Raw genomic sequence first — 14,457 nt, 5'->3', positions numbered from 1 at the left:
CATTTAGGCACGCTTGCTGCCACAGCCACACTTCTGTGCTCGGCTACCCTGACAGATCTTGTCTGCTGAAGGGAATTTCCTTATGAAAGCCAAGGTGAATTGCAGCTCACGTTTTCCCCCTGGACAGATGCTTTTCTTCTGCCATCTTAACTCAGCACGCCTCCTTTCTCTGTTCTGCTGTGCCATCTGTACCCCATTTAGCCCCACTTGTGAATGTTGACCTCTGCATGCCTAAGCAATGAATGCTGCAATCTGTTTATTTTATGTGCCACCAGAAAATTAATTTCAAGAAAGATTGGAAGCTGATTACTGTCCTCGTTGGAGGCAACGACCTATGCCAGTACTGCTTGGACAAGGTTTGTATCTCTGAATTAGGCATGCTCATCCAGGCACTTGGCAAGTCACCATCCCTGGAAATTTAACCTTTCTCTCTCTTAGTGAGCCAAAGCTCCTCTTTGTTTAAAAACCACTTAGAAGTCCTGTTCCTTTCATCTGTATTGTATTAAACAAGTGCAGAGCTTTTAATACTGGGGCACTGTAGCTCTGGAGTACTGCATTAGTTAAGAACCAGAAAACTGCCCCATATTGAACAAAACACCAAGGATAAACTGAAGAGCTCTGCCAGCTTAACTGGACAAGGCAATCAATATAGTGGGGTGCCTTAGGCATGTTGTTATGGGGACACAAGTGAAGTTTTATTCTGGAAAGCGTCTCCACGCGAAAATTACTGATTGCCTGATTCTTGCTTCAGTATGACACCAAAAGAAATAACATCAGTTTATAGTGAAAAAGATGTCTTTTATCTAGTTGTCAGTGATCATCACCTCTGAAAAGGTTCCAGTGGCACAGACTGGGGATCTGGACCCCAGCTTGTTGGAGTGACTGAGGACCGTTCTCTCAGTTTTGCTGCTGCCTGGAGCCTTTGCCCCAACAGCTACCCCTCTATAACTACAGTCACAAAATCATTTTGCCTATGGGTTTTGTGGGGCCTGACTGCCTCCATATTAATTTCCTCACATTGGCAGTTTAAAAAAAAAGAGTATGGCTTTGTTTATAAGGCAAACTGGTCTGGTCTGTGTCCCATAAAGACAACATGAAATCCAAAGATGTGATTTTTGTAGTCATTCATCAGGCAAAGACTCTGCCAAGAACAACTATATACCTCAGGGTTTTCTATAGAGATGAAGGGAATATATTAGTGACATAGAAACAAATGCACTATATAACCTGTGTGCATGTGGCAGTAAAGCTCTTGATCTGAAAATATATCTGCCAACAGAGGCAAAAAGGACCATCGAGTCAGTATATCTTCTCACAGACTACCTAGCAACTAGAGAGGCTGTAGACTCCTTTGCTCAGGCGAAACAAACTTCTTGGTTCCTGAAAGAAGACTGATCCAATTTTATTATTTTTTTAATTACACAGGAAACCTATTCAGTGCAAAAATATGTAAAGCACCTTCAGGACACTCTGGATATTTTCTATAAGGAGGTAAGCCTTTAAGATACCGTAGCAAGCTGTGTTCCTGGCAAGCACACTGATGTTTTTCTCACCTCTGATAGACTGTCAGTGATTATGTTTCATACAAGGTCATCTTCCAAATAGCCGCAGTCAGACTAATCCTCAGCGCTGCATTTCAGCCGCTGTATTAAATAACACCCTGAGAAAGTGGGCTGTAGTTTCAGGAAGACTGTGTGTTTCGTAGCATTTTCACTGGGGACCAAACATAGCGTGACCCCCTACTGCCAGTTTTGATGGCTAAACCAACTGTACAAAGTTCCATTTACCCTCGAGAAAATGGAAATGCCCCGGGGAGTGAAGCAGCATTTCAGCTGGTTTGTACTAGCTGCCGGGAATTTTTTGGCTGACATCCACTGTATGTCTCCCTCCCCCTCCCTTTGTACATAATCCTCGCACATGCCACTGGTTGCAGTCGGTGCAGTTTGCACTGACTCCCTGACCTACGGATGGCACTTCTTTCTCACTTTGTAGTGGTATCACGTTCTGTGATTTGGTATGTCTGGTTATTATAATCCCTGCAGCTCCCAAGAGTCTTTGTCAACGTGGTGGAGATGCTAGAGATTTCTGGGCTGCGTCAGATTGCAGCAAGCTCTTCAGAGTGCGCTTTGACAGCAAAGTAAGTGAGCAAAAAAGGTCTTTACCTTCAAAGTGCTATTTCTTTGGATCAATCTAAATTGCTTCTACAGGAGGACATCCACGCTGAGCTTTCCAAGCTACTTTCATTGCTGCCTTTACTTGATGCATCAGTTCCCATCAATTTTCTACTGCTTCTTCCAATACTTCAGCTAAAAGGCATGCACCTGTAGATAGCAGAGTTGTTGCTTTCCTTCTCAGCTCTAAGGCGGCACATCACAGCACAAGTCACCATATAATTGCTGTACTACTGAATTTCAAAGCCTTTTTCTTTTTTTTTTGCCCAGCCTCTCACTGCTGAGCAGCACTGGCTGACACCCCTGATGCCTCTCTTTGTATTCCAAGTTGCATTACCTATGGCGCAGGCTGGGCTGTGCACAGCAGAGTGCACAACCAGGAGCTGCTTTTCACACCTAATGGAGAAGACCAAAGTCCTAACTCAAAGAAGATTGAGGGACTTGTTTTAGAAAGGAGCAGTGTCTTTACAAGAGTCAGCATGGACATGAAAAGGCTTTTTAGTCTGGTGGAGAAAGGTATAACAAAGACCAGTGATTGGAGGCTGATGCCTAATGAATTCAAATGAAGTTAGGCACAGATTTTTAATAATAGAAGCAATTAACTACTGGAACACACCAGAAGGGAAAATAGTGAATTGACTGTATTGCTTGATGTCTTTGTATTTATTCCAGGCATATTCTTACAGGATGCATTTCAGTGAAGCACAAGTTATTACCTTTTGATGTGGGGGTAACAGAATGAAACACGGTGGTCTGAAGAGTCCAATTACATAAACAGTTTTCTTTTCTGTCTTTAAACCCCCAGATTTCTGGAACTGGTGTAAGCCTATATGTAGGATTTGGGGTTTGTTTTTTTTTAAAATTCTAACACATGTGATTTCCTGCTAATGTATAGCATACTAAACACCTCTGTGTCTGACTCAGAGTTGTGGATCCTGTAGCTCTTACTTGCTGTGATAGGTGTTCGTTTTGAAAACTAAGTCAATAGGGATTTTTTTTTTCTAAATATTTGTCTACCTCTATGCCATCTAGGTGGCTCTTATTCTGCATGTGATCTTTGAGCACTTATCCCGAGCTTCCTGAAGCAGACACACATTACTGAAGAATTGCATAGGCTATTTCAGATTGGCTTTTAATTCCAGTATTTCTTTTGTTGAAGGAATATTTGCCCATGTTTCATAAACCCTGAGGAAAACTCTTCTGAACTAGAAGAAATTAACAGAGTTAACAGAGATTTTCAGGTAATACCTTGATTCTGTAACTGATCATCTTCAGTTTTGTCTCTCTTGATATCAATTCCCTTCCTCTCATGCATATCCTCAGCAGGACAGAGAGGGATGACTGGGAAACAGCTTGGCTACAATTTAACTAACCCCTTACCCAGCTAACTGGTTAGCAGCACTGCAAGTCTTTCCACACTGCCTATAATTTGACTTGATCTGGGGGCAGATTTGAATCTCATTGTGATTATGCAGCACTGATTTCTATAAGTAAGGTATGAACAACTTTTTTTTTTTTAATTAAAAAATTTCACATTTCAATTTATACTAGCTTCTGAGTATTTTCCTCATGAAAATCTCTTCATGAACCAAATCATTTTCTTCGCCATTCTCTGGACTACTTTAAACTATTCAGCTGGATTTATGCTAATACTTCATGGCTTCCTACATTGAAGAAAGTGTAATATGCATGTTTTTGATAGCTGACAAATGTTAGACGAACCTTGCCAGGCTGGATGGGGTCTTGAGCAACCTGCTCTAGTGGGAGGTGTACCTGCCCATGGCAGGGGGGTTGGAACTCGATGATCTTTGAGGTCCCTTCCAACCCAAACCATTCTATGATTCTATGATTCTCATAAGTAACTCTTCTTTTCAACCACACAACTCCATACAGGCTGAAGCCTTGCAGCTGATCAACAGTGGTCGGTACGAGGAGCGTGAGGACTTCACAGTTGTCACACAGCCATTTTTCCGAAACACCTTGTTGCCCCTGAATAGCGTGAGTCCTGTTTTTCTTTCCCATTACGCAAGGACCAGGATCTTGATTTTCCCAAGTCAGTAAGATCCATGCCACAAGGAGTCTGTGTTCTTCTCTTTGCATAGTCTAGCAGCACAGGGTGGAACCTGCAAAGAGTGAGAGGAGAAGACATGAAAGACTCAAAATGGCCAAAATGGCTTTAGGAAACACTCGTAGCGCGCGCGCACATTAAACCTAAGTACCCTCTGGCTTCCTCTGAACTGTGTGTCGCTTCCCCTGTTGGGGGTTTGGTTGGCATTCACCACTGTCTTCCGATCTAGGTTATGGAATATGTTGAGGTTTCCTTCACTCAGAGATCAGAGCTTGCATGCCTGGCTCATCCCAGCCCAGAGACAGGAAGTAGCCTTTGAAACCAAACATTGATTCTCCTTCTTTTCTCCAGCCCTAGCATTATGTATGCTGTGTAGTTAGGGATACAAATATTTAGCAGGAATCCTGGTCAAAACCACCCAGTTTTCTGTAATACTGATACTTTTGTCATATCATTTCCATTTTGTTCTGGCAGCCTTCAAGTCCAAAGAGTGGTAGTGATAAGGCAAATTCTTCCTCAGACAGACATTTGTCGCAGCTTGATAAGCCCACAATTTTTAATGTTGCCTGAAATTCAGCACAAATTTCAACATCTGGAAGGTTATAAGTCTGAGTTATGGAAGTTTAACAAGCAAGAATAAGCAGTTTTCTATCAGTTCCATACAAGGTGGAGTGTGGGTCAATGGCCATGTCTGTGTAAGAGCTGTGGCTGTTGGTTTAATGATAAGTTTAGGTTTGTTATGAAAATTGTTCTGTGAAGCTGAGCAGGCTGCAGTAGAGAGAAGGTCTCAAGATCCAGTAAACAGCCCACAGTTAGGAGTACCTAAGTTTATATGCAGTTTCAAAATATGAGTATACTGCCTGTAGAAAGACACCAAAATTGTGAAGAGGGTATGCCAAGTACCGTGCACTATTAGATATAATATGTCAGGTCTCAAAGGTTGAAATGTACTGACAGAGAAATTTTTGCTTTTATCACAGAATGGCAAGCCAGATCTGAGTTTCTTTGCTGCAGACTGCTTTCATTTCAGTGCGAGAGGCTACGCTGAGATGGCCACGGCTCTCTGGAATAGTATGGTAAGACGTTACGACTAGATCCGTATGTGTTTGTGGAAGTAGTCCCTACAAAAGATCATGAGAAAGGGGTCTGAAACAAAACAGTAAGCAAGAAATAAAACTGATGTCCTAACAAAAGGGGGGCTGCTCAACTCTGAGACCCTTCTCGGTCTGCATCGTTTAGAAAACAATCCAAAGCAATGGTGTTGCATAAAATGGTATAAGTCTTTGCTCATTCAAAATGAGAAATCCTGGCAGTCTTAATGTAACAAAAAATCCCCTTTTCCTTTGGTAAGTAACTTGCATTAAAGTAAATAATCAGTCTAGTTAAGCATTCACTCCTGTAGATTTCCTGAAAATGTGTGTTGAATGAGCTTGCCCTTCTTCTGCTACATTTATTAGGAAAACATACATGTGATTGAATCGTTGCTGCCATTAATAGTGTGGACATGTTTTACCACCCACTCTAGAAACTGAAGCAATTCTAGTAGAGTCACTGAAACTACTGGGAGGCTGAAATCACACCTATGATGCCTCTGCTTGCAGTCACATTCCTTCTGTCATTTTGGGGGAAGTAGCAGCTTTTGAATAGTGCTAGAAGAGTGTGTAAGAGGCACATGCTGGACTTGATGATTCCAAGGTCACAGTAGCTTTCAGAACCATGATATTTCTTATGGTGGAAGGACAACTACAGCATTTTCATGCCATAGCAACATTTCTTTCTCTTGTCTCATAAACACCAGTACCCAAACACATTGTTGTAACAGAAATCCCATATCCTGGTTTGTACAAGAAACCAGCCTAAATGGAGAGGAGTTTCTTTTGAGTTTAAGTAAAAGTTTGAGCAAGATTAGAAACTTACAGGATACCTCAGAATGAACTTGAACACAAGGACTGGGAAATGCAGGGCAGAAGTTTGTGTGGTTGTCCAATATAACCTATGAGCTGTAGGCCCGGGTTTATAGAAAGCAGTAGATATACAGTGCATGCACATGCTCTGACTAATTGATTTCTGCACGCACAGCAAACCTGCATGTTTTCCATCAGGCTTCACCGTCTGAGACTCCAGATGACAGCAGTCTGGTAGGCTTCATTGTGCAGTAGCTCGAACAGGGCCAATAGTGGCCCAGAAAACCCAGGCAAATGTAGAAAGCATTCAAATTGAGCACAGCTGGAGGTTTCAAGAAGAAAAAGAGATGGTACCTGGACATATGGTAGCCTTAAATTGGGTTTCTGTTACCACGTGGTGTTCCTATTGGCCATTACTCATTCCTGAATCACTATCAGTCCTTTTTCTATGCCATTGGAATTTTATTCTGTCCAGACTGTCACTCATTTCCTACGCGTGTATGGATATTGACACAAAGCTTCTACTAGGGTGGGGAGGATTGGATTCTTACTGATGCAAAGTGCAATTATTCCCTTCTGTAGAGATCTGTTGGTCTATGCCAACTGAAGATCTTACTGTTTACTATTTAAATCTAGTTCTTGTAACACATTCCTGCTTTTCACTCGCAGTCCATGTATGGTGAGGCTGTGCGAGCTTACTGTAAGGCTGTATTGTTTCCCTGTTCCCTGAAAAGCTCAGCAGGCTGTAGGCTTATGGCCAAATGACATGGATTCTTGTCAGTACGCAGGAAGGGCCAGACTGTGCCTGCCCACTGCGGGAGCATGCAGGGATGCGGATGGCATAAGGAACCTCTCCTTCATCATGGTGTTATTTGCCCTTTTTGCTTCATGCAAAGCATATTCTTGCTCTCTGAAGTCAGAGAACCAGTCTTAAGGGGCCCCCACTGGTCTGAAATCCACCTCATCGATCTGTTGGCCCAGGAGAAGAGCACACGGACAGTGTGTTTAGCCTGTGTTCTGCCTCTATGTTTTCCACATGCTCTCGAGGAGCCGTGTGTGTCTTCCAGAAGTTGCCCCGTACACTCACAGGCATGAGGATACTGTCATCGTCAAAGCTCAGGAGCTAATGCTCCTGAGGAACAGATCGCATAGAGATGAAGCAAACACGGCTGGCTACAGAATTTTGCACCTTATCATCCTTTGTCTGGGCTCTGCGCCAGACTCCTCACCAAGTGCCCTGGCAAGGGAAGTATTACAGTTATCTACAAATAACCAGCCGTAGAGCAGACAGAATGCTAGAGGATATGAGCCGTGCATCTTACAAATAACCACACTGGAATTTTAGCTGTTCCCTTTAAGATGCAATAAAATGACCAAATTCAGCCTTCACAGCATTAGCTGGTGGGCAGGCCAAATAATTAGGACTCTTATACGAGTCTGGCAGGACCCCATGACAACCAGCAAAACTTGACATTCTGTTTTGCTTCTCATCTTCTCTCCACTTGTTAGCTTTCTTCCCTTCCCTTATTACATTTTGCTGTAGTTCATCTCTGTCTTTTCATTTTTCAGTCTCTACTTCCTTTTTTTTTCTCTTTTATAATTTTTCTTTCACTGAACTAGAGAGGGAGACCATTCCCAGTATTTTCATATGGGAATCTTATGAATAGAATTTATTTTCTCCGTGTTATGTTGGGCTCGTTGTGGTATTGTTTCTCTCCAACATACAGCTGACACTTTAATCACTTGAGGACAGTAAATGCACGTATAGACAATAGCAGAAGCACCAGCATCCTCTGCGCTGTATTCCCAGAAGTGCTGGATGACAGCTCTGCAGTTCTCTAGGGGCCAGTCCTGAAGTCATTACTTCAGGCATGTCCATACACAGTTGTAAACACTTCAGTTAACATGGCTGAGCAAGCCTCTACTTGTTAGCTTAACTGTGGTAACCGATGGTATGTGCACTCCTAGCCAACAACAAATGCTAAGCCATTAGCCTGGACATATTTTATTTTGAGCTTGAAATGAACTCCCGGTGAGCCTATGGTCAGCTATTGCAACTTAGCTGACAACTGATAATATAAAAGGCTCTATTTAACTCACTGCTTGCAACCTTGGGAATCTAGCCTCAGCTAAAACTCCCAGGGAATTGCTTGTCTGAGTGAAGATTGCAAGGGTTGGCATCATCTCATCCTGTCTCTAACCCTACATCATTTCTGAAGTCACTTCCATCACTGTGACACCTAAGCGTCTTTCTTTCAGTAACGTGCCAAGTTAACATGACTAACATCTGTCATGTGGGGTTTTTTTCTACATGGTTTATAATGTCATTTGAGATGTGTAAGTGGGAGAACTGGGTGTATAGTGAACCACTTTGTTTTAGCAGAATATTCAAAGTATGTGGTATTCAGAGTTATTTTCTCCTCCATTCAGTGCAAAAGGAGGAAAGGCTTCTCCTGTTCCTTGTTCTCAATGTTTTCAGTTCATGAGTGTTAAAATGTTAGGAAACTTTCCTGTGGTGCACCTTCTACATTTCTTCATTGGTGCAAGCACCAAAAAATTGGATAAAAAGTTGTAACCACCCAAGTCAGGAGAGTCTGAGGAGGAAAGAAATCATCATTGTGCTTACTATTGCTTTTCTCTTCTTCAGTTGGAGCCGGTTGGTGAAAAGCAGACTTACAACAACTTTACCCGTGACAGATCAAAACTCAAGTGTCCAAGCCCAGTAAGTAAAGGCCAAGATGCCCATACTCTCCATTAAACACTTTCATTTTTCTCTTTCTTCTTGGTCCTTAAAAGAATATCTTTGTGAAGGCTTTAAGTAGGTAAAATATACTGCTGTTGTGTTATGCACAGGAAAATCTATTTAAAATGTAATGCAAAAAAAATTATCCTCACTGCAGTAGAAAGCCTCTCACTCAAGCTAGTTTTAATAAGTCTACGTATTTCCATTTGGCTGTCTGCAGCAAACAAATTTGGAAATGATGCCATGACACCTGATTTTGAGATGGCTCAGTCTTTTGTTCTAAGGAACTTTCAGGCAATAGGGCCAGAAAGAGATTGAGCTGAGACAGAAGACAGAAACAGCTGATAGTCTGCCTAAAGATTGACTCTGGGAAGGAGTGATGGCTTATGGACTTCACGCTGCCTGTTGAGTGGTCTGTGGTCGGTAAAACCTTTACTCTCCCTTTGTAGGAGAAACGCTTTGTTTCCACACTGAGAAATAGTGGATTCAGAAGTTCAGTTCTCAACTTGGAGAAAACCGAACCTTCAGTCCCCTACTGGGCTGTCATTGTGGCTGCAGTAGCTGGAGTCCTGGTGGGTTCTTTATTCATCTGGCTTGTGTCAGGAAGAAGAACGAAGAGGCGCCAACACGAGCCTGACACCGAAAAGAACACTAACACGACAAGTTTTTAAAGCAAGTGGAACAAACATCTGTCTCTGCTGAGGCTGCTCTCTGGTGTGCTGCAGAGAGCAGCAGAATAAAAAAAAAAAACAAAACAAAAACCTGTTGGATATAAATGACTCTTCTTGGTTAGCCAGGGATTTTAGGCCCAATAGTCTTGATCAGAAATGTACTGTAGTTAGTTTCTGCAGATCAGTCAAGCAGAGGATGAAGTTTAAAGTGCTAAAGCTTTTTCATTCTGGGATGCAATTTTCCATTTTGTGAAAATTACTCAGGATGTCAATTACTTACATGAAGTGAGAAAACTTGTTCATGTATCTTGGTACCTTAATTGTGCATCTGCCCATTTTTCTTATAAAACTGTATATTAAATGTTAGCTACATGTCTGTGATGTGACTTGGTATTCCTCAATAGCAAGGTAAGTGAGATAAAAAAAGTTGCAATTTCACATGTTAGATTCCAACAAGACCATTGAGTTGAAGATGTGAAAGTAATTCTACACAAGCAAGTACAGTGCCATGGAAATATCTCTAAGCTAACTTCTGAACAACCCAGACCATCCGCGTGGCATCCCTGATGCAGTGCTAGGCAGCACAGCTAGAATAACTGTGCCTTCTCCTGCTGCCTTGGAGTCCAGGCTCCATCTGTCTGGGACTGGATGTGGAGTTGGGCCATGCCATCACTTCTCCTCCAGGGCTAAATCGCCCATACCCTCCTGCCCACCACTGTACAACAGCTGGTTCCAGAATGATTCTTCCTGTGAAGAAGGAATTTCTTCACTAGCATACAGTAGGGCATCTAACCAAAAATGAGGTACCTGATTGGCAACCTAGCCTGGCTGAACCCTTCTCACAGGACCTGTGGCTTGTTCAGGTCTCCCAGAGTGGAGTCTCTGTGGTTGCTGTCCAAGGAAGAATTTGCAAAGTTTTTTTCAAAACTCTGATCAGGAGTTCAGAGACAACTGGAATCTAGTCATCCCTTGTTTTGTATTGCAGGTCAATTCATACAATCTACTAGTACAGAAGATACTTCATCAATTACCTGTGATCTTGTTTTTCAACATCTTTATTTCCTATGCCAAATGCTTCAAATTTTTATTTTACTGAAGCCAAAAATGTGGTTTGCAGTGCTGTGATGTTGGGGTTTCTTTGGTGAAGTGTACTACATTTCCACTCCAGAAATGCAAATGAGAAAAAAAAAATAAAATGTTTCAGGGAAGAAAGTGCTCTGGGGTTCCTAAATCTATTCATTACGCACACAGAAGGTATTCAGACTCCTCCTTTCTCCACTTAACTCATTGTTCTTGCTAAGATAAAAAGAGGTGGGTAAAATACAAGTTGTATAGTCACGTTTCAGGGTCTGTACCTCCACTCACCTCTCCCTTTGAGTGCAGATCAAGTTGGGCTATTATTATTAGAACTTTTATATACTTAAGTCTTATCCACATGTATGTCTGGGAGCTCTACATGCAGCCCTGAGTGGGGATATATTTGGAATGCAAAACAGTAGCACCTGCATCTTGTTTCACTGCAGCACAAGCATCTCTGCTGCTCTTCCTGTCCCTGTCTTCGCTGTGAGTCATTAACTATCTACCTGATATCCCAACTGCTGGTATTTATCTAGCTCAGTAAATGGAAGCAAACACAGCCTCCAACCTGCAATGCAGGGGACAAGATTTACTGTACTCCAGTCCGTTCCACGGCACCTTCACCTCAGACACAGTGGAAAGTGTAAGCCTCACAAGTGAGGAACCTGAGCAAATATCCCAGTGGATCGTGAAGACTACAATCTCCTCTCATCCCTGAATGTTGTTCTTGTTCGTCCTGTTCCCTCCTGGAAGCGTGGATAGCCACTGCTCATACAGCCCTTGGCTTGGGAAGGACTAAAAAGATACAATTCCTGCAGAATCTCTTATCAGTACTAGGTATTTCAAAGGAAACTCAAATCAGTAGTACAAGTTGATTTACCTTTCTAAATCATGTGTGCATGCCAGAAGTGGTGGTGGTGGGTTTACTAAAGCATGAGCTACAAAATACTGCAGTTTCTCACATCAGGTTTGTTCTGCCTAGACACAGGTACAAGTGCATCTTGAGTTTCTTGCTGGTGCTCCCTGCTAGAATAACTAGACATCCCCTTTCCTCACTTAGAAAATTAAATTTTGTTCTGAGCTTCTGAAAGCCAAAACATAATAGGTGCTGCCTTTAGTGAGCAAGTCTCATAGTGAGACTTGCCCCCTAGTTTCTGTAGCTGTGATGTGGCTCTACTGCACGGCTACAGCAGGAGCACATAGGAGCTAGAGCATGAACTCAAAGACTTCTTATTTAATCTCTGGAAATATCTTCTGGCATCTTTCTGGTGTACATTGAAGTATGTGGTGAACTGCACTGACACTTAAAAAAAACGATCAAGAATCATGCAGTTTGCAGCTGTTCCACAAGCAAAATTATTTCCTTGAAGATATTACTGTTGTGCGTTCCCTCTGTGCTGGTTAAGTGGAGGTGACATCAAGCCAGAGTGAATGACAAGTGATTAGTCTGGATCTTAGTCTGACTGCATTTAGTGTCACATTAAATCAGAATGTAATCTCTACATTCTGTCAGTCAGTTGCCCATTCCCCCTTTTTTCTTTAATAATGTGCCCTTGGTTTCAACTACCCTCATGGCATTTTTTGTCACTGGACCACTGAGTAGGCCAGATTGCCTACTGATGCATAGAAGAAGAGAGACTTAGGAGGAACTTCAAGCCTGTATGGAAAAATGCATGAAATGGACACCATCTTCGAAGTGCTGGAGCGAGTGCAGACGAGGGCAACAAAGCTGGAGAATAAATCTTATGAAGAGTGATTGAAGGAACTGGGACTGTTTAGTTTGAGGAAGAGGAGGCTGAGGGGAGACCTCCTTACTCTATACAATTGCTTGAAGGGACATTGTAGAGAGGTTGGTGCTGGTCTCTTCTCACAGGTAATTAGCAATAGAACAAGAAGAATGGCTTCAAGCTGCAACAAGGTGGGTTTAGACTGGGCATTAGGAAAAAATTCTTCACAGAAAGAGTTGTCAGACACTGGAATAGGCTGCCCAGGGAGGTGGTTGAGTCACCATCCCTGAATGTGTTTAAGAGTCATTTAGAAGTGGAAATGTTGGGGGATGTGGTATAGGGGAGAACTTTGTAGAGTGGGGTTGATGGTTGTACTCAGTGATCCCAAGGGTCTTTTCTAACCTGAATGATTCTATGATCTTAGCCCAGGATTTTGCTTTGGCCAGTGGTGGTTGCATCCACCACTGAAAACTACCTCTTATGTGTAAAGCAATTTCTTAACAGCCTGAGGAAACAGGCTTTGTGGATTCTTCCTCTGGAGAAGAGTTACAGCTCAGCCTGCATGAGCAGTCACTGTCCAAAGGATCTTTGTGCGTACTGGCCTTGCTGCCCGCCTCAGGTTGTTGTGAAAGGTATTGAGGGTGAGCGTTATGATGTTGCCTGATCTTTAAGTAATCTGTTCTTCAAACAGGGAAGTGACAGAGCCTGGTAAGTATTGGCAAATCAACTGTCTACAGCTTAGGCAGCAGTCAAGTTCAAGACGTGGCCTCCTTTGTTCCTGCTGTTGGACCTCCCTCTCATTGTGGTACAGTGTCTGCATTTTGCTTTGCAAGGTCAAATGGAAAAAAGAGTTTCATCTCGGGTCAGTTTGCCCCAAAGTCCAGTTTAGGTGCTCAGTGAACTTAGGGAAGAGAGGGGAAAATCTGAAAAACATCTGCACAGAAGGATTTTGTGGCTGTGGAGATTGTGGAATGTTTCCTTCCACCAGCTTCTGGATGGTGAGATACAGATGTAGTGATTACAAATTATGTGATAGTTTGGAACACCTGGAGAAGAATTTTGTTACATTGAGGGGTATTTAGCTAAAATGTTCAGGTGAACAACCTCACCCCAAAGAGGAGGGGTATGAAGAAGCTCTGAATTTTTACAACTCTGTCTTTGCATGGTTCATGTTCCCTCTGGTGTTTAAAGAATTTGTTATTGGAGGATCACATGTTTGCAATGTTTGCTCTCTTTTGAAGGAAGGTATCTGGGATTTTGGGAAAAGCAAGACAAAAGTCTATCCATAAAGTAGTTCACAAATTACTTACATGAAACTAGTTTTCTGGGTATCAGATCTCTGAGCATGACAGGGAGGGATGCTCCTGAGAACTATTGTGTTAAAAGTATTTCTGTCCTGTGTACACAGTTTGCTCATCCAGGGACCTGAGAAGTATTTCTAGCACCGGGAGTCTGTATCCAAAAAAAAGGGAGTGGTGGAAGAGGGGAAAGAGGTTGGTATATTTTAACTTAGCATACCCTGAGTATCTTCCATTTAACTGACAGCAACTGTCTTTGCCACCACTTAGCTTTTGTGGGCACCAGATGTTACACCATTTTTCACCTACTGAATTCCTTTCTGATTTCAGTAGATTTCTCTTAGGGATTTTGAAATCCAACACTATCAACACACACATGACTGGAGGGGGAAGCTTATTAGCTTCAGCTGCTTTTGATGAACATTCTAGTGCAAAGGAAAAAATGTTCTGTTTTGATCATCAGAGAGAATGGTTGCCCAAGGGAAAAGACAGAGAGCCCATGGCTTGAGCAATTTTTTTTAAAAAATCCAACAAAACACAAGAGAGCTTATTTAAGGGGTAGTTGGAACTACTCACTGGCTAGAGGCTGGAAGAAGTTCCCTTATGTCTTTCCATTTCTGTGACCTATGTAACTGTCACTCATAATGCAGTCATAACTAGATTGTTATATGTATTTTACTGAGAAAACTTCATTCACTGAACTGTGTGAACTAATTCCTAGTCCTTTAGCAGGATTTGTACAAGTCAGGTATGGAAATGTCCTTATGTCCTCTGTCAGAGCATGGGATCCATGTGTTT

The 14,457-nt window shown here is 42.3% G+C and overlaps 1 protein-coding gene across 1 annotated transcript in view; it reads left to right on the top strand.

The window, feature by feature from the left end:
* The window catches only part of PLB1 (phospholipase B1), a 76,901-nt gene extending 66,218 nt beyond the window's left edge, over window positions 1–10,683 (top strand). Inside the window, exons 50-57 of the mRNA XM_014950457.1 lie at window positions 276–356; window positions 1,426–1,491; window positions 2,043–2,137; window positions 3,331–3,412; window positions 4,065–4,169; window positions 5,220–5,315; window positions 8,791–8,865; window positions 9,336–10,683. Coding sequence (XP_014805943.1) covers window positions 276–356; window positions 1,426–1,491; window positions 2,043–2,137; window positions 3,331–3,412; window positions 4,065–4,169; window positions 5,220–5,315; window positions 8,791–8,865; window positions 9,336–9,557 — 822 coding nt within the window. The 3' untranslated portion in view covers window positions 9,558–10,683. The remainder of the gene's footprint in view (window positions 1–275; window positions 357–1,425; window positions 1,492–2,042; window positions 2,138–3,330; window positions 3,413–4,064; window positions 4,170–5,219; window positions 5,316–8,790; window positions 8,866–9,335) is intronic.
* The last annotated feature ends 3,774 nt before the right edge of the window (window positions 10,684–14,457 follow it).

Source organism: Calidris pugnax, unplaced genomic scaffold, assembly GCF_001431845.1.
Source record: "Calidris pugnax isolate Ruff unplaced genomic scaffold, ASM143184v1 scaffold24, whole genome shotgun sequence".
Classification (NCBI taxonomy): Eukaryota; Metazoa; Chordata; class Aves; order Charadriiformes; family Scolopacidae; genus Calidris; species Calidris pugnax.
Note: the sequence above shows the minus strand (reverse complement) of the source record. Positions and strands in the feature narration are given on the sequence as shown.